This window comes from Bos indicus x Bos taurus, chromosome X (genome assembly GCF_003369695.1).
Source record: "Bos indicus x Bos taurus breed Angus x Brahman F1 hybrid chromosome X, Bos_hybrid_MaternalHap_v2.0, whole genome shotgun sequence".
NCBI classification, from domain to species: domain Eukaryota; kingdom Metazoa; phylum Chordata; class Mammalia; order Artiodactyla; family Bovidae; genus Bos; species Bos indicus x Bos taurus.
Genome location: NC_040105.1, coordinates 15,299,044 through 15,324,753, shown reverse-complemented (window position 1 = coordinate 15,324,753; position 25,710 = coordinate 15,299,044). Strand labels below are relative to the sequence as shown.

The following is a 25,710-nucleotide window of genomic DNA, read 5'->3' as shown; positions in this document are numbered from 1 at the left end:
CAACAGCAGAGGAATCAGAGACGCCGACCGTGCCAACTCCTCCAGCCGGGGCAAGAAGGAGGCTGGAGACTGGCGCGGAGCATGTGCCCGCGTGCGTAACAGGATTAGAGCGGCCGAATATTGTAACATTGCCTCCCCTCCCCCCTTTCATTGGCGAAACCTCGCAGCCTGGACACAACTCAGCCTGCCCAGGCTCCAAAACACTGCAAAGACAATGCCTTCCCGGCGACGGGCTCATCTCCAGGGATGGGTGATTTACTAAACCAACTCTGAGAAGAAACCAGGGCTAAAAACCACGGCACTGTGTGCCCATGCCTTAGGCTGGCAGGTTCTATATATAACTACCACATCCAGAAGACAGAAAGCCATTTAGGGCCACTAAAAACACAACACTTATGGGATATATCCCTAATATATAACCAGGGGAAAAGCAGTGAATGAAATTATCCAAAATATGCCTTGTGGGAGGCAGTTTCTGGTACTTTGTCTTGAAGCCTTGGAAACCCATTTAGGGAAAACTTGTCCCTGTTTTGACCAGGCTACCTGTTTTCAAATAGGGAGACCGAGGTCCTGGGCAGATTTGCTCACAAGAGCAGTCCTGTGTCCATGAGGCCCCTGACCCCTCCATAATTCACAAATTGTGGTGAAACACTCGACTTGCCAAGGTCACAAGAAATCACAGGGTTGCCACAAGCCCTGGTAGAGAGTATTTCCTAATTGGCATTACTATGAATTACAATTGTGATCACACAAAAGATCACGTGGAAGCCAAGTTAGTCCAGGCTGGCTGCTCTCCTCTGACCCCACTCACACCAACCTCTTCCAAGGGCTGCCAGCCTGCAGCACAGGCTGGAGTCCCCTCCGGAAGACAGAGCGAGGCGAGGTCAGGAAGGATGAGGTGGGAGGAGGTGGTGCAGTCACTCCAAGTGAGGCCGAGAAGAGTCGTGAGCCCCAAAGTTCAAGGGGTAGATTGACAAAGGAAAAGATCCCACCAGGGAGATGAGACAGAGAAGCAGCAGACCAGGAAAGGAGGGATGGCCTCTCCTGGACACCAGGGGACCACAGGGTTTCACGAAGGTGGAATGATGGAGAATGCCAGACATCCCTGAGGAGTCAGTGGGAGCAGAGCCCACCACTCCCTTGGCTTTAGGGGAGCCTGGTTGAGTGGCCACAGCGGGTATGGAACTGCTGCTGAAAAAAGAAAAAAAAGGAGTCTTTCCCTTAGACTTGCTTGTCAAAGGACCAGAGGCACCCGGGAGCTTGTTTAAAGCACACTGAGAGCTCTGGGACAGACTCCACCAGGCCACGGGAAGCCCTACCATGTGCGGACTCAAACCTCTCGGGCTTTGAAATGATAATTTATGTTCCAGTGAGCAAAATGGCCACCCTCTACAGCAATCCCTGGCAAGATCAGAGGGAACTGGTGGCCAAGTCACTAATCACACATCCCAAGGAGATGGACTGTCTTGCTCCAGCTTTTCAGGGCTGCTCTACCAAAGGAGAGCCTCAGCAGTGAGGCCCGCAGAGCTCTGTAAAGTGATGAAAATGGCCATCCACCCTTTGCATTCATCTTTATAGCAATGAGGTTGTTGTTAACAGTGACAATGAAAATAATGATATAACTAGCTCACTTACATTTGGATAGGGTTTTGGCAAGTCCTGTGGGAGAGAGAGAGAGCGCGCACAAGAGAGCAAGCAAACAAACAAACCCTGGACTTAGGTCCCAGAAAGACCTGAGTTGGAATCTGAGCTTTTCCACTCTTAGCAGTATGGCCTTTGGAAAATCATTTGACTTTTCTAAACCTTGGTTTCCTTGAAAAAGGCAAACAGGATGCCTAATTTATAGGGTTGTTAGGAAGAGGAAATAAAATAATAGATACAAAGCACCTTGGTGGTGCCTGGCACATAATAAACCCCGATGAAGATAGCTCCTTCCTGTGTCTTAGGTCTTCCCGAACATGCTCAGACTGTAGTTCTTCTGAGTCCCCACCCTGTTTCTGGTGGTTAGGGTACCTGATGCTTCCTATGGCTCACAGGTTCAAACAGAAGTACTTATTGAACATCCTGGATGCCAGGTACTCTTCTGGGTACTAGAGTGGACAGAGCGGACTCCACCCTCTTGGAGCTAGCATTCTAAGGGCAGAGTTTACATCCCAGCCCATGTGGGTGTCCTGCTTTTTTTTTTTTTTCTGGAAGCCAAAGGTACCAGGTCTCAGGAAGAAAACAATGGCAAATGTGTTGTCCCTTTAGGACAGTGATGATCTACAGTAGGGATCAGCAAACTTGTTCCGTCAAGGGTCAGATAATATTTTAGGCTTCGAAAGCCACGAGGTCTCTATTGCCGTGACTCCACCCTGCTGTTATAGCTCAAAAGGCATAAATGAATGGAGGGGGCTGAGTTCCAATAAAACTTTATGCACAAAACACACAGGGGGTGGGATTTGGCCTGAGAGCCACAGTTTGCCAGCCTCTGAATCTATGACATGACTCAGGACAGGACTGTTCCCTTTAACTGGTATTCCCAGGAAATGTAGGAATGGTATTCCCAGGAAAAGTCCATTCATTCAATTATCGGTGATCATCCATTCAATTCAAGTTGATCCGACCAAAAGCGGTTCACTGAAGCCCCTCATTGTTTTGGAGTACATTTTGTATTTTCCCTGGAAGAAACTAGCTAGTTAGTTATTCAACTGACTGTCCCTGTCTTGCTCCTCCAACCAGCCTCCCTGGCCATGAGGTGCAGCCATGTAACTCAGTGTTGCCAGTGGGAGGTGGGAAAGGCCTGTGTGTCCCAGGCCAGGCTCAGAAAAGCTCCTGACCATCCCAACACATATTAAGAGACCCTGGGGTAAAGAAACCCCAAAGTGGAAAGAGCCTGGGGACGCAAGTGACTGCATGCCAACCTGCATTAGACTGCAGTGTCAGAATGAAGCCACTGAAATGTTGGGGGTTGGTTACCAGAATTAGCCTACCTTGAACAAGTCACTCTCCTATCTCTTTAATCAGATGATACAAAACACAATTTAATGCTCTGCTGATTACTTAGGGTCTTTATTAGGAAGGCTTATTATCAGTCTCTATGGCAACACATTTCAAAGACTCCTTTTTGGATTTCCAAGCTCTTTCCCTGATGGTTGTTAGTTCCCCACTGTCATTCCTCTCTTACCTGCTTCTAGCTCCCTCCCTGTACTTTGAAGCCACATTGGGCTGAGGGAAACAGACATCATGGCTGGGTAACAGCTGCCCACTAAGGAAGAGTTACTAGTGGCCTGAGCAAGAATCTAAGTGGCAAGGTGCGTGGGCTTGCTGACAACTATTTGGAGCCCGGGGAAGTGCCTTCCACTTACTTTCAGGCTTAGTGCTGTGTTCCAGAGATAAAGTTACTGGAAGCTCAGCATCTCTGGAAAGAGTGGGCCCTTTCGGTATTATCTAGCCTCCAGATTTTCAAAGCTTTAATGCTTCTACTCATCATCTCAGAGGAATCTAAAAGAAAGGTTCTAATTCTGTCCCCTGACATTCATGGTCTATTCAGCTTTCAAAATACTGTTACTTCCTGATTTTCTATACATAGATCATATCCAATATATGCCCCAAGTCTGTTCTAACCTTGCCTTTCCTGCTTAATTATTTTGTTGTTATCTTATAGGAGCTGAAAAAATTGATTGAAAAAAGCTAAAAAACTTTAGTCCTGTTCCAGAAGTGATATGTTATCTTTATATCTTGGAGCAGTTTACCAAGAAAACCCAGCTATGCTTTAGACCTGGGCTTCTCTGGTGGCTCAGATGGTAAAGAATCCACCTGCAATGCAGGAGACCTGGGTTGGATCCCTGGGTTGGGAAGATCCCCTGGAGAAGGGCAGGGCAACACAGTGCAGTATTCTTTGCCTGGAGAATCCCATGGACAGAGAAGCCTGGTGGGCTACAGTCCATGGGGTCCCAAGGAATTGGACATGACTGAGTGACTAACACTTGCATTATTCGATGGGTGGGGGCAGTCCTTCCCCAGCATAAGGTTGGGCAGCAGGAGACATATTTGGTGTAGGGAGGAAGCAAATCAAGGAGAGATGTGGGGAGAGGCCTACAGACTCCACAAACCCTGACAGTCTGCATTCATTTTTTAATTGAAAGAAGCAAGATGACTCAATGTAAGTGATCCTCTTGGTCTGTTTCTTCAGCTATACAACAAGGACAGTGGAGATGACCTGAGAGGTTTTCTCTTGGTCTCTCATTCTGGAAATTTATTGTTTTATGAAACCTGGAACAAAAACCACCTTCTGAAATGATTCCTCATCTTCACTTCTTATTTCTTCTTGCCATTTCTGCTTTAGAACCGACCACTCTACACGTAACTTCAGCATCTGCAAGGGCAATAATATGACCTGGGGTGGGGGAACTTCCGAGTGGTCCAGCGCTTAAGAATCTGTCTTGCAGTGCAGGGGGCATGGGTTTGATCCCTGGTTGGGGAACTAAGATCCCACGTGCTGTGGAGCAACTAAGCCCACACAATGCAACTGCTGAGCCCGAGCTTGCAAGTCACAACTGGAGTCTCCATGCCACAACTAAGACCAAGGCAGCCAAATACATAAATAAATCTTTGTAAATAATAATAGTAACAGTATGAACTATGATCTGCCCAGTCTGGGAAACCCTTTTGCCCCAGACTGACCTTGTTGGTGACCTCAGGAATTCCAATTCTAATTTCACTCTCCAGCATACACACCCTCCCCAGATGTTTCCCTAAGGTGGCCTCCCTCCTTTCCTCTCTTGGGCTCCAATGACAAAAACCCAGTTTGGCCTCCAATGTTTATATTTCCCTGAAGCAAGCCTGGCATCACGTGGGTGTGGCAGAGTCTCACTCCTCCTGGCTCCTTGTAACGTCACATCACAGCTGCCAGCCCACCGCTGCTCACAGATCTCATGACTTCCACAAGACACCACTGCTCTAAAATGGCTTGCTTGTTCCTAAGGAACTATGTGTTTATTCATATACATTTTATATCATAGCAAATGTGAATTAATTTCAGGGCCCAGCTACCCAAGCTAGTGTCTGTATGGCTGCCTGTATACAATTTCTCCTCAAAATTCTCAAAACCATCTGGCACAAACTACTGTATTGTGACCTGTTAAAATAAGTAACAGCTGTGATAATCCCTCTCGATTTATGGCAAGCTATAAAGCTTTGCATATCCTGGCAATGCACATAAAATAATAAATAAAACCATTATCATTCTGTGCTGTCTTGGTGGGAATTATGATGATTTAGCCAAAATGGAGCCCCATGGAATGCATCTGAGAAGCAGAGGTCTGGCCCCATCTGCCCCCCTTCCCCAGCCGCCAAAGCCCCAGCTCACCACTTAGAGCCCCTAGATGTGTTTGCAAACCTTCCCCACTGTAAATACGTCCTTTCTGAGAGAACTCCATTCCCATACACTGCTGCCCACTTTTTATTACTTCAAAGCCTTCTTTTCTGGTGGTGAGTTTCCAGAATTCCTCAGGATATCCAGACCATAAAGAAAATCAAGCTATGCACAGTTCAAGAGTGTGACATAATGTACATCACCAAAACTAAGAATTGTCTTGGAATTGTTAGCTGTATGCTTATAATTGCAAATACTTCCAAGATCCCAGGTTGAAAAATACTATATCAAAGTCATTTCTCTAAAATATGCAGGTTGTAGAAAAGAAAAACTTGGTACCTGGCAGGAAAAGGAACTTGGCAGCTGTGATTCTAAGTAGAAGCCACTATGCCCACTGCATGTGAATTTCAAAAAAAGAAAAAAGGAAGGGAACAGGGCTTCCCAGGTGGCGCTAGTGGTAAACAACCCACCGGCAATGCAGGAGTGGCAGGATACCCGGGTTCCATCCCTGGGTCGGGAAGATCCCCTGGAGGAGGGCATGGCAACCCACTCCAGTATTCTTGCCTGGAGAATCCCACAAACAGAGGAGCCTGACAGTCTACAGTCAGACACGACTTGCAAAAGACTCAGACACGACTGAGCACACAGACACACAAAGAAGACCCAGTGCAGCCAATAACTAACTAAATAAAATTATTATTTCTTTAAATGAGGGGGACGGGGAAGGAAGCTAGCATGAAATGGCTCTTTACTATGTATGGCTGTTATACATAATCTCATTTAATCCTCACAACAACCTCAGGTATCACTATGCTTGTTTTATGGCTGAGGAAATTGATGCTTAAAGAGGTGAAGTAACTTGCCTAAGGCCATCCAGCTAAAAGTTGAGATGAAGTTTGAACTCAGATCTGTCTTTTTCCAAGGTTTGTGCTCTTTCCACCTCACCACATTGCCTTCTGGACAGCTGTTCACAGCCTTTTAACAAGATGACTCACATGACAGATAGTATTTACATGGATCATTCATTGTCATGGCCATGGACAATTCCTACCCCTTATCTCCCACTTACAAAGTCTATTTGAGTGCAAGTGAGAGTTACCTTATCAGTGGAAGAACGCCAAATTCATATATATATATATATATATATATATATATATATATATATATATCAGTACATATTAAATTACAAGTAAAGGAGCTTGGTTATTGTATAGATTTCAAAAAAGAGCTGTAGTACTTTTCAGCTTTGCCCGTTGACAGGTAGAATCTATTTTTCCACCCTGAATCTGAGCAAGTCCTTGTGACTTCATTTGGCCAACAGAATGTAGTAGAAGTGACAGTGAACTTGTTCTGAGCCTGGGGCTCCAGATGGGTTCCAGCTTCTACACCTCTGCTGATCATGGTGCCTACCCAGGCTTATAGCCACAGGGCAGGGCTAGGCTAGGCTGGGCTAGGCTGTTGGCTGATGACACACATGGGGTCCACTTGTCCCCCTCATTCTGACCCCGAGCCCGCTAACCACCAATGTGTGAATGAGGCCACCCTAGATCATCCGGCAGGGCCTGACCAGAAGAACCACCCACTGATTTTTAAGCCACTAAATACTAGGGGGGTTTGTTACACAGAAAAGGCCAACTGAGGAAGTTCTGTCCATTTCTAGCCACTTGTCAAAACAGATACTAAGTGTTGAGACCTGGTTTAAATGCAGATATCAATCAACTAAAACCTTCCTAAAAACAAAATGAATTCTTTTTGAAGGCTCCACACATTGCCATAGCTTAAAGTCTTCACATCATCTCATTTATGCCCTGTGAAAGTGCCAAGCCAGAAAGGCTTCCTATGACTAGCCTTCAGCCATGGAGATCCACCTTCCCTCAACCCTGGGATTGTCAGCCTGATGCTGGGTCATGTGGTTTGGGGGAGAGCATCTCCAAGGGGAGTGGCCCAGAGTCACCCCCAGGAGATGGTCAGTGCATAGGAGGAAGAGAAGGAGAGATGGTGTGTTCGACCCCAGAACCCACTCAAGGAAACAGAGGAGTAAGCCCAAGAACAAGAACCAGTTTTGTAATATTCAACAACAACAGTCACGGTTGTCTTAAGAAGATGCAGCAGCCAAAGACACAGGTGGGCAGGGGAGAAGAGATGCACACCCTCCCCTTCCCACACACTTGGGGAACTTACAGATGGAGACTCTCAAAAGGAAGAAAGGAACAATTACAAACTAAATTAGGGCCGCACTCAACAGTCTGAGACAGGAAGAAACAATGGTTACAACTAAATACCTCAACAGAAGTGCTCAACCTTGGCTGCACTACCGCAGTTTCAACATGGTGAAATCAACCCCTGCACTCTTAATTGCTACATTAATTACTAACTTTATTTAATAGGAAAAATGCTCAGCATTCAGAGTTCCCAGCAGCTTCATCAAAAGCCATTTCTTTTGCAGAAAGTGCTGGCGAGTAACATATGAGTTGATTGTTTCACTGTCTTTGCATGAGATGCTTGGGCTTTTTTCTTTTCTTTCATAATTTTCTTAGTAAATCTGGGAACCTTTGAACTTAGGGTAATTTCTCTTTTCTTTCTCTTGGTGCCCTCTAGTTATAATTACAGAGGGAGTATTTACATCTATACATCTATGGTTTCTTCATTTGGTATTTACAGTGCTGAGTGAATGAATTAATTTAGTTCATTTTACTTCTTGGGAAAAAGTGTATATGATGAAAAGGGGTTCTCTTCAGTTGACTCTGGCAAGGCTTTGCAAGGAGCAAATAAAGGAAAGGGAGAAAGAAAGAAACCTTCTTTGTAGCCCTGTGAACATATGTTGGTCTGTACCCTCAGCGATTTTCTACATTTGTGGTTCAACACATACTAATTATGTTCCAGAAAGGGGGATGTTTTGCTGAGAAACTTTAGGAATTAAAAAAAAAAAAAAACCCTCTCTACACCAGTGGTGGCAGCTTACCCCAGTTCAAGCCCTGACCCTGCTTCCCAATCACTTTGCCCAGTGTGAGAATGGGGATTCCAGCTCTAGGCTGGGACCTCTGTGCGGTGCCTTCAGGGTGGAATCAGAACTGCAACTTCCAGATCAGAGGAGACAGAAAAATACCATCATGTGCCAAACTGGGAGGGAAGATTTTGTCATTTAAGGATGGGGTGATGTCAAACAATAGAGAAATGACTGGGTGGGCTTCATAAGATATACCAGACGCAATGCTAGAGAAGCCAGGTAGGCTGTGACCTGGAGGAGGATCTAGGCATGGTTTGGCCTGCTCTTGAAGGGTGTTCCATTTCTGTGAAGAGTAATTCACTTCTAAAGAAGGAAGGGGGACTTCCCTGGGCATCCAGTGGTTAAGACTTCGCCTTCCAATGCAGGGGGTGTGGGTTCAGTCCTTGGTTGGGAAGCTAAGATCCCACAGGCCTGGAGGTCAAAAAATCAAAATGTAGAATAGAAGCAACACTGTAACAAATTCAATAAAGACTTTAAAAAAATAAAACTTACAAAAAGAAGGAAGGGTACCAGTGGGAAGTTTCTGAAGAATAATTTCATAATAAATGGATCATGTGTTGAAAGTTGCTTTGCACAGGAGAGTTCCTTTACTCAAATATTTCTTAAGAAACTTAAGTTTAGTTGAGACTCTCTTTTAAAGGAGAGATGATAGATGGCTCAGGTGTTCATTTGTCTGAACCGGAGAAAGACAAGAGTTTTAGGATCACAAATGTCAGTAGGATTTGTGAGAATGAATTTTTCTCGCTTCCTGAGACATTCATTACACATCCAAGGTAGCCTGATGCTGCTGCTGATAGAACCAGAGAGACTCGAGGGAAGGACCAATCTGAGGTCATCCCTGACCGCTCCAGTGATTCTGGGATGTCACTCTGTGGCTCTGGCTTCAAGCCTCCTTACCCCACTTCCTCAGGCTGTGGGCAGTAAGGCCTATAAACAGAAACTGCAGAATGGAGGGGCTTGACCCTTGAATATAGCTAGTCTCCAGCATCAGAGTGTTTCAGAGTTCATGTGTAAGTTTTTTGTTTTTTTTTTTTAATTCAGGACCAAATTTCCCACAGAAAAGAAGTGACAGATGACATTTAGAGTTCCAAGTCTGCCCATCAAGGCTTCTTTCTTCCACAGTATTGCTGGGGAAATATGCATTTGCCATGAACCAGAGCGGGAAACAATACTGGTATCATGGTAGTGACTAAATGTTAACATAACTGCAGAAGATGGTTTTAAAAATTAATCTTAGGGACTTCCTTGGTGGTCCAGTGGTAGGATACCATGCTCCCAATGCATGGGGCCTGGGTTCAATCCCCAGTCAGGGAACTAGATCCCACATGCTGTGACTAAGACCCAGCAAAGCCATGTAAATTAACCTTAAAAAATAAAATAATAAAAATTAATCTTAAATGCCAGTGCCCAGTGAAATGCAAACGTAACTAGAGAAAGAGAAGTGGGCTGATGGAGACCTTGGGGTCAAAGAGATGACCCCATCTCTTTGAGGTTTAATAACACTGGTTCTTTATTATGTTTAATATCACGAGAAAGATTCACTCATTCAAAAAAATTGTTTTGAGTATCTAAAATCTTAAAAATATTACAGCCGAGATGAAAGACTTAGTCCCTACTCTGAAGGAGCGCATAGAATGGCCAACTAGAAAGACACTGTACTATACATGGTTTTCAGAGGGACTTCCACATACTCTCAACATATACTGTGTTGTGCCTGGGGGTTCAGGACGCCACAGGACAAAGGTGGGGGATCTTCATGGACCATAGTTTTACTCAATAATTATTTGGGGGGAGATTATTTTATATGAAATACTGTAGGGAATAGTGCAGATTTTATAGAAACGGTCCAAACTTTATAGATACATATAATTACAAAGAAATCTCAAGATCTCTGGAAGGCAGCTTTGGGCCATCTCCACCTCCACCCTGTGGCTCAGATCCCCTCAGGGGCATTAGTTCATCCTCTGCCCTTGGAAAAGTGAAAGTGAAAGTCGCTTTGTCATGGCCAACTCTTTGCGACCCCATGGACTGTCCATGGGATTCTCCAGGCAAGAATACTGGAGTGGGTTGCCATGCCCTCCTCTAGGGGATCTTCCCAACCCAGGGATCGAACCCAGGTCTCCCACATTGCGGGCAGATTCTTTACCAGCTGAGCCACAAGGGAAGCCCAAGAATACTGGAGTGGGTAGCCTATCCCTTCTCCAGCTGCCCTTGGAAGCACCACTAAAATACAGGCGTGTACAGCATATGGGCTACGGGAAGGGAGATGACAAAATCCCTCTGAGCAATGTCAGGAAGGGCTTCTCAAGGAAGGTGACGCTTAAGCCAACCCTTCCAAACTGTCTAGGAGTTGGCCAGATGAAACCAGTCATAGAAGCATTCCAGAGAGGGAACACTGTATACAGGCTTGGAGGTGTGTGCGACAGCATGGTATGATGAGAAAGTACAAAGAATTCTGCACGACTGGAACACTTGGCTGGTGTAGGGAACTTCAGAGACACACATGCATTTCATCTCACAGTACTGGAAAGGATGCTGAGTCTCAGGGTTTTCTGTTCCAGCCAACAGGCAGCACTGTGGGTTCAGAGCAGCCAGGCCTGAGAACTCTGGGAAAGCAGATGATGGTGGGAAGATGGCCAAGTGGAGAACGGAGACAGTTACAATCAGATTCCTGCAAATCCAGGAACAGCTGTAATCGTACCTGCTACTTGTTACTTTGTTCAAAACCTCTGAATGAGATGAAGTATAATCGCTGTGAGGACCTTCACCAGGATGCTGAAGTCAGGAAGTCAGAGAGGACCAACTCTCCTCTCTCTCGCCACTGAGAGACAACTCATGACCTGCCGACCCTCACAAGCGATGGTGTGGGAAACCCCACATGGTAACTTCTTGACCTGCCACAACCTCCCCCACTTGTTAATCCAACACCTTTTATGATTCCAGGAGATATTTACAATCCTCTCCTAGGAAATGAATATTTGAACAATATGTCACTGATAAACAATGCTGGATAATAAATATATCAGTTACAGGCAGTCAGGTTAACTAGCTTAGGACTGAAAGAGAAAGTCAAAGGCTTTCCCTACACCACTCTGTTTTCTCAAGACACGGGGTAACAGCGGGGGCGGACACTGTTGGCTCTGTCCCTTCTCTGGCACCTCTTCTTAGCTCAAGTCTCATGTTGTGCCAGGCCTATCTCTGCTGATTAGGTGTTGCTCCTTCAAATAAAAACTAAGTTTCCTTCTCTTTGGATGACCTCAGCAGAGACTGGAGCATAGACCATGGCACATCTTTTAACTCTTAACCTGTATGATAACCTAAAGATACCACCCCCAAGTTTACTTCGGAGTCATTACTTTCAAATCCTCACAGTCAGTATGGCCTGGTGGTAACAAGCCTGGGGTTTGGGATCAGACAGACATGGGTCCAAGTTCTGGTTCCCATCGACTGAGCTATAATCTTGGGCAAGTTAGGCAAACGCTCTAAGCCTCATTTTCCTCCTCTGGGGAACAGACATAATTGTGCTTGCGTCAGAAGGTTGCTATGAGTAGCTGCTGTGACCCACACGGTTCTGCTGAGCACATAATAAAGAGTCTGTAGATGGGTTTTAATCTTAACATCCTGGTTTTCCCCAAGCTCCGGGCTCCAAATCTCCTCAGCCCCCAATGTTAATGGACAGACCCCTCTCAAAAACATTATATTGATCACTTATGATACAACAGTACTTCGCGTTCTATTGTAAATGCTAAACTTTAGAAGAAATAAGTTTCATTGCTTTTTGCCAGAAATACCTTTCCTTTTGTGACCCAAACAAAAGCACTGGAGGATAAACAGATTAGAAGAAAAAAACGACCAAGTGAATGTTTTTTGAAGTTGCGGAAATGAGTTGATGAAAACAAAGACCGAAGAACAATGCTTGCATCCGCCACTGGTTTTATACCTATACCGCCACGCAAATATCCACCCACTCCTAAAATTATAAACCCTGTATACAAGATGCTATATTGAGAAATGCAGTAGGGTTCAAAACATCTTTTGAAACTTGGTTGAACCTGCTTTCATTTTGCCAGAGGTGAACTAATATTAGCCAAAGTCTGCCAAGATATGAGAAATGAGAGTCAAGCCTTAGAAAGAGTGGGTTACAATTAGCGGGCAAAGGGTTTTCATGGCCTGTGACTGAGAGCCTTCAAGTTCTCCACACAACACCATCTCCTGATGATGATGACGACAGCAAACAGTTCCTCAGTCTGCATTGTGGGCCGAGCCTTGCACTATGTGCTTCGTTTTCATTACTTCCTCCAGTCTTCACAACAAGCCTATGAGATCTTGCCAAAGAAACCACAGCTCAGAGCTGTGACCCCAGAATGCTTCTTGGGGCCAACAAATTCCTAGCAATCCATCAAACTAAACCTCCCTCCCTTCAGGGCGCCTCCTTCCCTTCTCCTCCTCCATCCCCCACTCACTCTCTCTGCAGTCACTTGGAGGCTTGGTTTGTTTGTTTGCTAACAGCTGCTCTTAGACCTGCGGTGACACACCAGTTGGGTTCCCCAGCTCCTGCACAGAGCACTGGCTGGGTCTTTGTAGGTGGCTGTGATACCTTGAAGGTAGGCGAGTCCTCAGTTTTGCTCTGAAAACAGGGCAGGATGTAGGTAGATTCTGTAGCTACAGAGTCTGATCCAGGCCTACACGTCTATCAAACTGCAATGAATTGGATTTTCATCCTTTACCAAGTTTCAGATTTCATAGTTATTTTCTGCTTGATACTGTGGACCAAGGGTATAGAAATGTCACCGTTCTACAGAGAGTTCCAGCCACAAGAATGTTGTGCAACAGGAAAGGAAGATATTTTTTTATCATTGAACTCAAAAACTTCCCTTCTTATATGAATCAAGGGTGTATCTTATCTGCCAGTGATTTCTTCTGAGTCCATCAGCAGCCAGCCCTGCCACCCTCCCATGAGAGGAGAGCAGACAAAGAGAAGCAGAATGCGATTTGGCGGCAAAGAACATTTTTTCCCAGGAGAAAATGGAGTGACTTTTAGCTTATCTGCTGTCACCTGGTTAATGTGATCATTGTTCTTCAAAATAAAATCTCTCTTTGCCCATGATGTCGTTAGTGTAAAAAAAGAAAACGAAACAAACAAACAAACAAAAAAACTCAACGACAACAAAAAAAGCAGCAGCAAGAACAAGTAAATGCCAAGAGGAGATGGGCCGAGAGGAAAAAGAGAAGGCTCACCAAGCGAAGCTACAAATCACCTTCTTTTCAAGGAAAAGCATTCAATACACAATTATCTTAATTCTCCCAGCCGGCCACTTTGCTGGCTTTCCAAGGTAGCTGTGGAAAGTACTAGAAACCCATGACCCCCGTCATCACCTCTGGCTTTCAAAGCAGGAGCTATAGAGGCCTACATTAGGTAGGATGAGTAATTTGTCATCCATTTAAGCCAAGGGCCCTGTGGCTACTGATGTGTGCCCCTTGCCTATTCTCAAGCTCTTCCTTATTTCAAAATTAATCATCCAGCTCTATCTTGCTGGTGAAGGTTTCCAGGGATAAAAACTTAGATGGAAGAGGGATCCTAATTGTTAAAGGCCAAATGCCATCCATGGCAAGCATAACATAGAGACAAGGTGGTGAGAGAAGAGTGATTTACTCTGTCTTGAAGAATATATCAAAACTTCCTCCTTGCTTGGCTGTAGAGTGGGGGCCAGAGGGAGAAAAGATAACATTCCTGAGAGGCCTCAGTTCTTCAAAGCCGAGGAAACATTTGCATCTTTCCCTTTATTGGCATTTGACATTTGGCCTCTGGATGCTGAACAACTAGGCCTGCGTTTCAGATAAGAGGATATGACTGAGGTGAATTCCTTTCCACATTTCCTTTCTGCCATTTCGGGAGCCAGTGGGTATCACCACACTCAAGGTCACTGAGTTAGAGCCACACGTAAGGCCAGCCACCCTCAGGAGAGTAGACTTTCTCAGTATCCCTCCTGACTCCAAATGTGGCACCCAGGAGGAAGAAAGCCATGCGACCCAACAGAGCATTCAGAAGCACAGGCCAGCTTTGGAGAAGACTAGAAGATTCTGCCTTGAACACAGACATGTAATGTCTACCTAAGTCTACATACAGAGGACTTGTGCAGGGTAGAGAGTGGACAGCAGGTTACACTGGCTTCTGTTTTCCTGCAGCCTTAACCCTTCCTAACCTTCCCATCTCCTCTACCTCCCCACCCTCACCTCCAACTCAGAGAATGTAAGAATCAACCCCAAGCAAATAGGCTTTCATTTTCTGCAAAATATTGCCTCTATAAAAGACGGTAATACCTAGATACCTAAAGATGGCAAAATCTCTTGGTTTTACAGACTAGGTATTTCGTTCTTCATACTGAAGATCAGAGTGAGCTCATTCTATCATGTTCTCAAAAACAGAACAAGGCAAAACAGACAAACAAGCAAGCAAACAAATAAAAACCCCACAAACAAAAATCCACCCCAAACTTGATACACATTAACCCATTTACCCTAACGTAGGAGGTTCAAAGGTGCCCTGCTCTGTCAGCCACACTTGGCTGGCCAGGCCACACCCCACAAGGGAGAGCTGGTCCCTCCTTCCTGTGGATGGGCCCTGAGGTACTGTGACCAGCCTTTCTGCTGCTCGTGGGTCAGTATTCTCCCGACTTGTAAGTCCTTGAGTGCAGAGCAGGGTCTTAGTCATGTCTGAGGCCCACAGCCAAGCCTGGTGCCCAGCACAGAGATGCTGCTCCATCAAGTTCAGCTCCCCAGATGCTCAGCTCCTTCAAGGCCCTGGTCATGCCAAGCAGTCAAGGCCCTAGAGAGGGGAAGCAACCTAGTTGGGTAGCTGGGAAAGAAGCCAGGTCTGAGACAGAGCAGCTCCAATATTCTATTGAGGAACATTCCACAAGAGAGGCAAACTAAGGAATTTCAGAGGAATTTCTCAATGGTGTGCTTTTGGGTTATGCTGTGTTTTTTCCTGGCTCGCCTCAGCATGCTCAATCCAGTGTAACACTTGGCTGCTTGCCCTTCCCTAGGCACACTGTTGGTATTTTCATGTCCCATCTGCTAGTGCCTCTGGAGGACGTTAGGATAAGTGGGTTGATCCAGAAAGGACACCCACTGTCCTGGCCCCCTGCCTAAGACATGCAAATGCAGAGTAGCTTCCCAGCCAAAGGCGTGTTATTTTAAATATGATTATTATCCACAACTACTACGGACTGAACAGTTCCTAGGTGAGTTACGCTAAGCCCTTTGCCTGCATTCACTCATTTCATCCTCATTTAAAGAATATACAAGGCAGATTTTACCATCTCTATTTTAGAAATAAGGAAGGTGCAATTCTGTAACTTGACCAAAGTCACACAACTGATACATGGCAGAGTAAGGATTTAAACCCAGATCTGGCAGATACCAAAGCCTATTTTCCCCACACCATGCTGCCCCTCCAAAACCTAACTATCAAGAGGATGAAACCCATAACAATGAACCCAACTAGTAAAACCAATGGAAATTACCAAAGCTGTCCTCTGAGGTAAATTTATAGCTGGCAATTCACCTATTTATTTTGTAAATTAAGCATTCAATTTAAGGGTTAGGAAAAAAGTTTACAATCTGAAGTCAGTGACTATAAAATCAGATAAATGAATCAAAATGGAAAACACTAGTAAAATGGACAAAATAGACTTTGCTGTAAGATGGCGGCAGTCTACACAGCACTTCTGAATGTGGAGTTCCCAGGAATGAACTAAGGAACCTGAGAGGATATTTATACTAATGTGAAAGCTTTGTTTCTGGTAAATATGTATGCCCAGAGACTAGGGCATAAATAATGGCAGTAGCTGTTGGGCCCTGTGGCCCTGGACTATGGGATGGTATAGAGGTCCGGGGCCCAAAAGCCAGCCTGATTAGCTTAGGTGGTTCCCACACTTACCCAAGCCACTAGGACACTCTTGTAGGTTAGATGCAGCAGGAGCCTTAAGCCTAAGTCTCGCTCTGCCCTCCTTCTGAAGACCATACTACTCCATTGAGGTCTACCCCCATACAGCTTAACAGCTACAAGATCTAGCATGGTCAGCTGGTGGCTATGCCTGCCTCTAGGTTGGGAAGATTCAGCAGGGACTGAGAAGGAAAGAATGCGGGGAGTTTGCTTTTTCCCTGAATTATTCCTATGCTTATAAGGCAATCGTATGAAACAATTGTTCCATGGCTTTAAATCTAGTAAATAAAACTCCCTTTGAGACTCCGGTTTGAAAGATGGTGAAGATCAGAGTAACTACATTGTTTATATAATAAACACACACCCAAAACTATAACATTTTTATAATGAAACCTGGTGTAATAAAATTTGTGTTGAAGCAAAAAGCAGTCATTTTCCTCTCCGCTTTTATTGTGCCGAATGCAATCTCTGCCAAGTCCTACTTGGAGGCATCTTTGATTAAGGGCCTGGTCTCCCCCAACTGGTGAGCTGTCCAGAGTTGGCAGAGGTGCCATGACCTTGCTGAAACCAATGCCAGAAGATGACTCCATTCACAAAGTGCCAGTGGCTCTGAAAGGGTGAGCCCTCCAACCTCCCCCTACTCCAGACCCCAGCCTGCCCCCAACACCTCGGCCTTGGATCCTCACGTCTCCAAGGTAAACTGGGTCAGGCTGTCCTAAAGGCCTTCCCCCCACCCCACCATCTTTCTCCTTGAAAACAGCCTGGAAGCCTGGCAGGCACCTGCAGGGGACTTATGTCTTTGACACTCCTTCCAGTGACTTGGTCCTTCTGTCCTAATAAAACACTACCTGGCTGTTTATTTGCCCCTGAATCCACTGATCCTCATGAAACTGGGTGGATTTAGGTCCTGGATTGTCATACTTGGTTCCCTGAGGGAAAGCAGGGGTTAGGGTGGGAGTGAAGTTCTGATTTCTTACCTAAGGCAGTGATTCTCAACCCTAGCCGCACATGGAGGTTCAGCTGGGGAGCTTTCTAAAGAAATGCTCTGATGCCTGGGTTGATCCCCAGAGGTTCTGACTGAACTGGCCTGAGGAGCAGCCTGCATGTCAAACAATGGTGATTTATCATAAGTATATAAGCTATTTGAGATGTGGACTGAACAATCTCTCTGCTCCCAAGTACAGAAACCGTCATGCCCTGAAGAAACACACAGGTTCGGTGGTGCCCACCGGAAGCTGCCAGGCCCACAGGCCTGTTTCCTTCCCCTCTTAACGGACCTTAGGTAACTAAGTGATACAAACCAGCGCTTCCTCATCACCACACCTGAAGAAGCAACTTAGAGGGAGCGCTATCAGATGGTGGAGCAGAATAGCATTGTCAATGAGTGAGGCTGCAGATGACCACATTGGTTAGGCTAACGCGTGGCCACAGAGCACTGCCCCAGTCTCCACAGACCCAGTGGAGGCAAATGAGCACTATGGTGGCTTAGCTAGGCTGAGAAGAGTGCCAGCTTCAGCCAGCACACCACCCTGCCTTGCACTCACGGTGACCGACATGGTGGTGGCATCTCTAGAAAAAAGGCCCCATCCCTGCCATGCAGGAGCCCGAGTTAAAATGGAAGGACTAACCATGGTGCAGGACAGATACTGCAAAGAGTTCGACACTTTGCAAACAGGGTTCACTGGTGTGGCCGAGCTGATGTGGCAAAGAACTAAAAGGAAGAGGGGGTTTGGACCAAAGAAGTCAAGATGGCCGAGAGTGGGTTAAGGCCACTGCAGATGGAACAGAAATGACACTGGGGAACTTGGCTCTGGGGACTCCCAGATCAAGGCTGTTTGGCGGCCACTGGGAGAGACATAATCCTCTACTTGTGATCTCAGGATGAGGACAGGATACTGAAGAATTCCAACAAGACAGGGGGCAAGGTGCTGGAGGAGAAGCAACAGACTAGCAGGCCAGATGCAGCGCTAGCCAGTGCAGGACATGGGGCCAAGCCCACAGCGGCCTCCTCAGCCACCCAGACCGGAGCTTGCTGATGCTGCCCTGACTCCTCCCCAACGGGCCACCCTCTGGGCCCTCTTGGAAGACAGGCCAAGGTCGGCACAGAAGAGGAGGAGGGAGAAACCTTGTCCTCTCTGTCTTAAGTGGTCCAGCACCTCAGAAGGAGCACAAAGTTGCCAAGTTGGCCAGCCTGGAAGAAGCACCCCAAGTGCCTGGAGCTCAGGAGCTGCCGAGCACAAAAGTGAGGGTCATCTCTGCAGGTCAAGCACGGCCTCCCCTTGCTCTTCCCTCACTCCCCCCAGAAGATGAATCACTGCTAGAACCGCGCTCCCTCGGCCCAGCCTCCCCAGGTTCCCTCCCCCTTTGTCTTGCCAGGAAATGCTGCAAACCCCCAAGTACCTGCATTCTTGGGCATGCAGCAAGCGAGAGGCATGCTTGGATTCCCGCTCTGCTTCTTGAGGCCGGGCCTTTTCTTTCATCCAAAGCCCTCTGGAGTCCCAGGAGCTGAAAGCTGATCTGCTTAAGTCGGCAGGCAGAGCAGGGGGGTGGGAGGGCGAGGGAGGGCAACCCTCGGTGAGGAGGGTGGCAGATTCTCACTCGACATCTGCGCTGCCTCCGGGACTCCCCCCTGGAGGGGGAGATGGTCTCACCCAAGCAAGCGCTGGGCCAGCTGCTAATCCCTCGGGGGTTCACTTGAATGGCAAATCAGGACTCTGGGGCAGCCTCCGCCACACCCTGTCTGCAGAGGAGGGGTTCAGCCGCACTCTCCTTCCTCGGCCCGGGAGGATTTCAGAAGGCCCGGTACTTTCTACAGCTGCGCTGGCATCACCTGGGAGCTGGTTTTAAATGCAGACTCTCAGGAGGAGCTCTGCCAAGAGCCACGTGGCTATGGAAACCATAAGCATGCCGCTGGACACAGGAAGCCGGCCCAAGGCTAACAGCCAGGGAGCCAAGGCAGCCCAGCCCCGGGGTGACTGTCCAGTCATGATAAGGAACACACCCCATCTCATCACCCCATGCCAGCCCCGCAGCATCCCCATCCCCTCCTCCGTCCTTCTTCTCATTAGGCTGGGGCAGGATCACTTGGCTGTGAAAAAACGTTAGGTTGGTGTGAGGCTGAGCTGCTCAACAGGTCTGCAAATATTTGCACACCCGCTGAAAGGATGAGGGGCAGCACACAAGTGGAGTTTGCTCTTTGCAGGTTGCAAATCAATTTCAGATCCCCTCCCACCCCCAACGCACACACCACCTGTATCAACACGTTAGACTCATGCGATGCCAATAACAACAGTAACAGCGCCCCAAGCCCTTTCACAAACATCCACCATCCTGGGGTCTGTTGAGAGCGTCTTCTTGGCACCAGAGGGAGAAGGCAGAGACTTCCACCGCTTTGCCCTCACAGCCTTTATGTTGTCACGGCATGCACTTCACCTCCCAGCTGAGCCCAGCAACGGAATCAGTGTGCAAAAACTGGAGGGAGGAGGGAAAGAAAGGAGACAAATGGAGGGAAAGACTGAGAAGGGCGCTGGCCCTGCAGTCCAGAGAGGTCACTGAAACGACTAACGGTGTCAGCCCCTCGCTTCTGTTCCATAGCCACGTGGAGTGAGAGCCAGAAGGGTGACTTCGTGTCTGAGGGGAACTGCTGGGCGCTGAGCCCTGGGGTACACCAGGACCGCTCCAATCAACAGAAAGACTCCCCAGCCTTGCAAGCACCTGCAGCATCAGGGGCGGGCCTGGCCCTCACCTCCTCGAACCCTTCTGGAGGGAAGAAATCAAAGGGCTGGGGAGAAGAAGGAAGAGGAAAAGTCAGCCAGGGATGATGACAGACAAGCAAGAAGGCAAAGAGGGTGGCCCTGAGCTCTGCTGGAATTCGCGAGGGCCCTTAAAAGCACTCCTGGTGGGCTTCTGGGTAGAGACCCAAGCTGAGACAGAATTGAAAAATCCGTGGATTCCCAGTCTTGCCTCCAACAACAATCACTCATAAAAAGACTCACGGATGGGAGGAAATGAGGCCGTTGTTTTATTTTCTATGGGAAGTCATAATAGTTTTTAAAAGGTTAATCTCCTTCTCAGTCCTGTTTTTTCCCTTCCAGTGACCCCAAGCTGAAAAGGAAAAATATTTGCACTTGGTGTTTAAAAACCACAGTGAATTAGCTTTTGTTGTTCATGGCAAAGCCACTATTTAGCTGCCCAGAATCAAACCAGATGTCAGGGAAGAAAGAAGGCCTGCACCCTGTGAACTTGCCTTTCACCTTTGCAGCGGGGGCCGAGGGCCAGGCTGGACTGAGAAGACAAGGTGGATGGAGTGGGGTGGCCAGCAAACCCGGCGTGTAGTTCTGAAGGACTCACTGGTTGGGTCTGCGTGGGGGGATGCCAGTGGGACTGGAATACAACAGCCCCACGACCCCACATGTGCAGTGCCTTTGGACTTCCCGAACTTTCTCCTGTGGACGGAACACAAGGCACTATTCGCACTGGCAGCAGAGACCACAGAAAAGCAGGGAAGACAGGATGAGGAGACAGCAGCAACACAAGAAGGGGTCAGCAGGGCTGGCTGGCACACGCAATCTATCAGAGAAGGTGAACAAATCCTGCAAGGAAAAGAACTGCATGCTCTTTCTGGGGCCTTCCAGGAGAGTATGAGGAGGAGATTAGTATTCCATTTCGTCAGGCTTGTTTTTCTTTAGCACACCACCCACCACAACTCACTGCTTAAACTGGGAAAAATAAAAGTTCCTCTGGGGCTCAGGATGTTTTCTCGGTTTCCTAACTCAGCAGCGTAAGGAAAGACGAAGTTCTCTCTACTCCAGGACCCTTTGTATCCACTCAGCGAACATTTACTAAGCACCCCTGCCACACACACACACACACACACACACACACACACACACACACACGTTGGTAAGCAAGATATTTGGGTGATAACAGAGGCCTTGGCTACTATTCCTGTCTATTATAGTCTACTGGGCAGGACAGACATGTTCAGAACAACACCGATCCTAATAATAGCTATAGGTCCTACTTTTCAAAATGTAATGATGCAATAAGGACTGTGTTTTCCATACAATAGCTTATTTAACCCTTACAATAACCCTATGCAGTGAGTTTTATTATTCCCATCTTATAGATGAGGAAACCAAGGCTCAGAAAGCTTAAAGAATTTGATCAAGATCACACACCTGTTAAGATAATAGGGGTCTTTGTTTTTTGCGTTGATGGAGCCCAAGTGCCTAGAACAAAGCCTCGTGCATAGTAGGTGTGAAATAAATCTTTACTGAATGAAAAAAGCAGCTGGGGGTGCAAGGAAGGGCTTTCAGGGGCCTTGGAGATGAACTGTGAAGCATGGCTGGGATTTACACAAAGAGGGTAAAAGGCACACTGGGAAGAAAACACGAAATGAACGAATGCACCCCTAAGGAAACACAACTGTTTTACAAAATAGCAGAAGGAGTAGGAGGAAGTAGTAGTTAAAACAGGGAGCCTTGAGTCAGAGAGATTGCAGTCCTACCTTGACCCTGCTGCCTATGAACACGACTAAGCCAGCCAGTCTACTGTACCTCATATTCCTCATCTGTAAAATGGTGAGAAAAGCATTACCTACTATGGCAGAAACTGTTCACTTCCTATCAGATCTTCCGTGTGTGCCCTCCCTTTCGAATTCATACAACCTCAATTTTTTAAACTGGGTCCATTGCCAGACAACCAAACGGCTCTATCTCCAGGCCTCTCTTGTAACTAGGGGCTGCTATGTGGCCAATGAGATCAAAGCAACTGTGGTGTGGCATTTCTGAAAAGTCTCCTTAGAACACAAGAGACATGCCCCTTCTTTCATTCTCTTGTTTGAGCCAGTGATGTGATGGCTGGAGCTCCAGTGGCCATCTTGGACTGAGAAGATGAGGGCCACATGGGTGGCAGAACCAAGAGCTGGGAGAAGTCTTGGTCTCTGGACTAGCCCTGGACTTCTTACACATAAGAGAAAAATAAAGTTCCATCTTTTAGAAGCCTTTGTTAATCCCCAATGGATATATTTACTTCAAAGAGTTGCTGGGAGGATTAAAAAGATAATGCAGACCAAGTAATCAGTGCTGCACCTTACACATAGTGGGCACTCCAACAAATCTTAGCAATCATGTTTTGCTGCTATTCTTATGACTACTGTCATCATTACCGTTACTAAAACCCAAAATGTTCCCTTATTCTGCATCAGGCTGAACCATCTTCATTCAGCTATTTAATCAATTTGCTTAAAATTCCTTAGGATTATGTCTTTCATGAAAACCTGATCAAGAGTCTTCCTATCACAGGGTCCTCTTTGAATTTCATCACCAAATCATCCACATAACCAATAATATTGAAAATCTAGGCCTGTTGGTGACACAGTGGGTAGGGGTTAGGAGGTTAACACTTCTGAGTATGGTGACTGGGAAGCGTTAATTAAATTCCAAGTTGGGTCAAATGTCCCTTTTTGGAAAGCTCCATGGCAACTCAGTGCCGCGAGAGACTCCCTTTTCCCAACCAGACAGACCTTTACACTGCAGGACGAGGGAAAAAAAATGTAAAGATACAACAATTCGCTTAAAAAGTTCTGAGAGTCAGCATAGTATGCTGGACTTCAAGACACTTGCCAAGAACTGTGGATCCTTTTACTTAAATCTCCACTTCTTAGTATCTCTGACAGATTGTGTGGTTTGTTCCTGAACTTGATCAATAAATGTTTGCTAAAAGATCTAAGGAAGGAAATAAATGCCATGAGTTAGAAGGAGTGGTTCTCATAGGTCAAAGGATTGGCTGCATTCAGATGATGAAGGATGTACTCAGGAAAACCACAGTATCTCAGGCCTCACCCTAGACCCACTGGATTAGAATCTCTGGGTGTAGGGCCTGGAAATCTGTATTTTTAAGCTGCCCTGGTGATCTGATGTGTAGTCAAGTTTGGGACTGTTCTGAAATGCCCCACTTCCCCTGACTCTCTCTTAGGTTGGGTTGCTATGTGCTCAATCACTCAGTCGTGTCCAACTCTTTTTGACCCTATGCACTGCAGCCCTCCAGGCTCCTCTGTCCAGGAGATTCTCCAGGCAAGAATACTAGAGTGGATTGCCATGCCCTCCTCTAGGAGATCTTCCTGACCCAGGGATTGAATCCACATCTCCTGCATTGGCCACTGAGTCACCTGGGAGCCCCCCTTAGGCTGGGTTACTTAGAAGCAAAGTCTGTGATGGGGATTCTTGTTGAAACGCTGTATGGAGGGGATACTCTCAGTGCAGGAGGAGCATGCCAGCTGATGGAGAAGACAGAGGCAGGGCACCAACAGAACCCAGTCCCAACTCCACCATTCTAGGCTGGAGTGGAGTCAGCTTCAGTACTTGTGTGGCTTTGTTCCCCACGGAAGCCCTCATGTTTCTACCCTCTTTGCTGACTTGGTCCGAGTTTACCATTTACACAAGGGTCTTGAAGACGAGTTTAACCTGGAAGGAGGTTTCAGAACCTGATATGGTCCTTTCAAGGACCAGGGCCCCTGAGTAGGTACACCGATTACCAACGAAACTGCGGGAGTTATCATTTGCTTGGTAAGTTCTGCCAGGAGTTGGCCCAAAGTCAGTGTCCCAGAATCCTTCTCAGGTGTTCCAGCCATAGTCACTCAGACTCCAGAACAAGGGACTTAGAGGACTCCAGCCACCTGGTGGGCCATCCCTTCTTCCTTCTCAACCCTGACAAATTCAGATGCAGGCTACAGAGCTCCCTTTGGCTTATTCTCAATGACTCCTAAATGGGTCAAATCACTCTGGAGACTGGCTCAAAGCTAATTTTGTATTCACCGCTAACTTGTTTGTTCTCCCCCTGGCACTTCAGGAAAAAGTTGGGTGAATGCCTTTTCTCCTGGTTTCAGTCTCTCCCCTTAGAGCAAAACTTGCTGCTCAGGCCACCGTCATTTATCCAGAGCTCCTGTCCTGGGATCAGTACCCAAGCTTGCTCCCTGCCCATCTGCTGCATCCCTGTACCTGAGTGCACATGTGGGGAAAATTAAAGGCCCACTGGGGCCCCAGTTGGAGCTGCCTGGCCCCACAGCTGTTCCCACCCCCACCAGGCTTAATGCCAAGGTTTGTGGAAGGTACCTTGGAAATGGGGAGCATCAATGATAAAGCACAACTCAGTCCCCCCATCTGTGACCCGCTTTTCATCCAGAGATCAGCCAAGAACAATGTCTGGAGCACTCCAGCCCCCTAAAGAGCTCCACAGTGACTCAGTCTCTGCTCTCATCAAGGAAATGCCACCATTTTGGTTTCTTGTATTGGAGCAGAGTTCCAGGAAAAGAAGCCAAGAAGGGAGGAAAGAGTGAGGAGTGCTGGAAAAAAAAAAAAGCGGGGGTGGGGGGGTGGGGGGGGGGGAATGAGCTGTTTTCCTTTTGTGGTTCATTCAAATCCAAGTGGAAACTCAACACTTTCAACCAGTCAGAGTCTGGAGCTAGGAAAATAAAAAACCCAGGCCTGGCTCAACTCTCTCCAGAAACTGCTGTGTGGAAATGCCTTAATTTAATTGTAAGATGTCAATCCCCATCTCCGTCTCATCCCAGATTTCATCATTTGTTTTGTTTTGAGACATTGAGTTGTTTTTCCTTTCCTTTATAAACTGAGAACTCTCTGCACATGAGTCTGTGTGGCAATCTGGGCCTGCCATGAGAACAAAAACAGCAATTCTTAATAGGGTTCTCCTCAGATTGCCCACTAAAGCTGAAGCCACCACATCGAGTTTCCTCCTGGGAATTACATAATCACGATAAAACAAAGAGCCTATTCATTCAGCAGGTATTTATTGAGCACCTAGTAGGTATGTTTCCCTGGTGGAAACTCATCTTAGGGGCTTCCTTGGTGGCTCAGATGGTAAAGAATCTGCCTGTAATGCAGGAGACCAGGGTTCAATCCCTGCGTTGGAAAGATCCCCTGGAAGAGGAAATGACAACCCACTCCAGTATCCTTGCCTGGAGAATTCCATGGACAGAGGAGCCTGGTGGGCTACAGTCCATTGAGTCACAAAGAGTCGGACACCACTGAGTGACTAACACACACAGTAGGTGTCAAGCATTATTTTAAATGCTCTGTAATTCTCACAACAATTCTATGAGGTACATACTAGTATTACCTCCACTTTACAGGTCTGGAAACTGAGGTACAGAGAGGTTAAATAACTTGTTCAAGGCCCTGGAGGTGGTAAATGGTACAGCCTGGCCTTCTAACCACTATGCTGGTTACCCCAATGATAGACGTTAGGGAACTCATTATCCTACCTTGGAAAGCGCAGACTCACCATCTCTCATCATTCACATCCAAACCCAAGTTAATCATGAGGCAAGACCAGGACAGAAGTCCCAGCTACCCACAGGAAATACCTGGTGCTTGCTTT

General features: G+C 46.8%; 1 protein-coding gene and 1 non-coding gene across 5 annotated transcripts in view; one reads left to right on the top strand and one right to left on the bottom strand.

The window, feature by feature from the left end:
• The window catches only part of NHS (NHS actin remodeling regulator), a 345,836-nt gene that overhangs the window by 90,611 nt on the left and 229,515 nt on the right, over positions 1-25,710 (bottom strand). The window contains exon 1 of one of the 4 annotated variants that reach the window (XM_027533110.1): positions 18,712-19,156. The exons of the other annotated variants lie outside the window; for them this stretch is intronic. Within the exon in view, the coding sequence (XP_027388911.1) occupies positions 18,712-18,745 (34 nt within the window). The 5' untranslated portion in view covers positions 18,746-19,156. Of the gene's footprint in view, positions 1-18,711; positions 19,157-25,710 lie in introns of those variants that run through there. 4 annotated transcript variants of the gene reach the window in all.
• Positions 9,606-9,677, top strand: TRNAW-CCA. The gene has a single exon. It is a non-coding gene; the product is annotated as a tRNA-Trp (tRNA).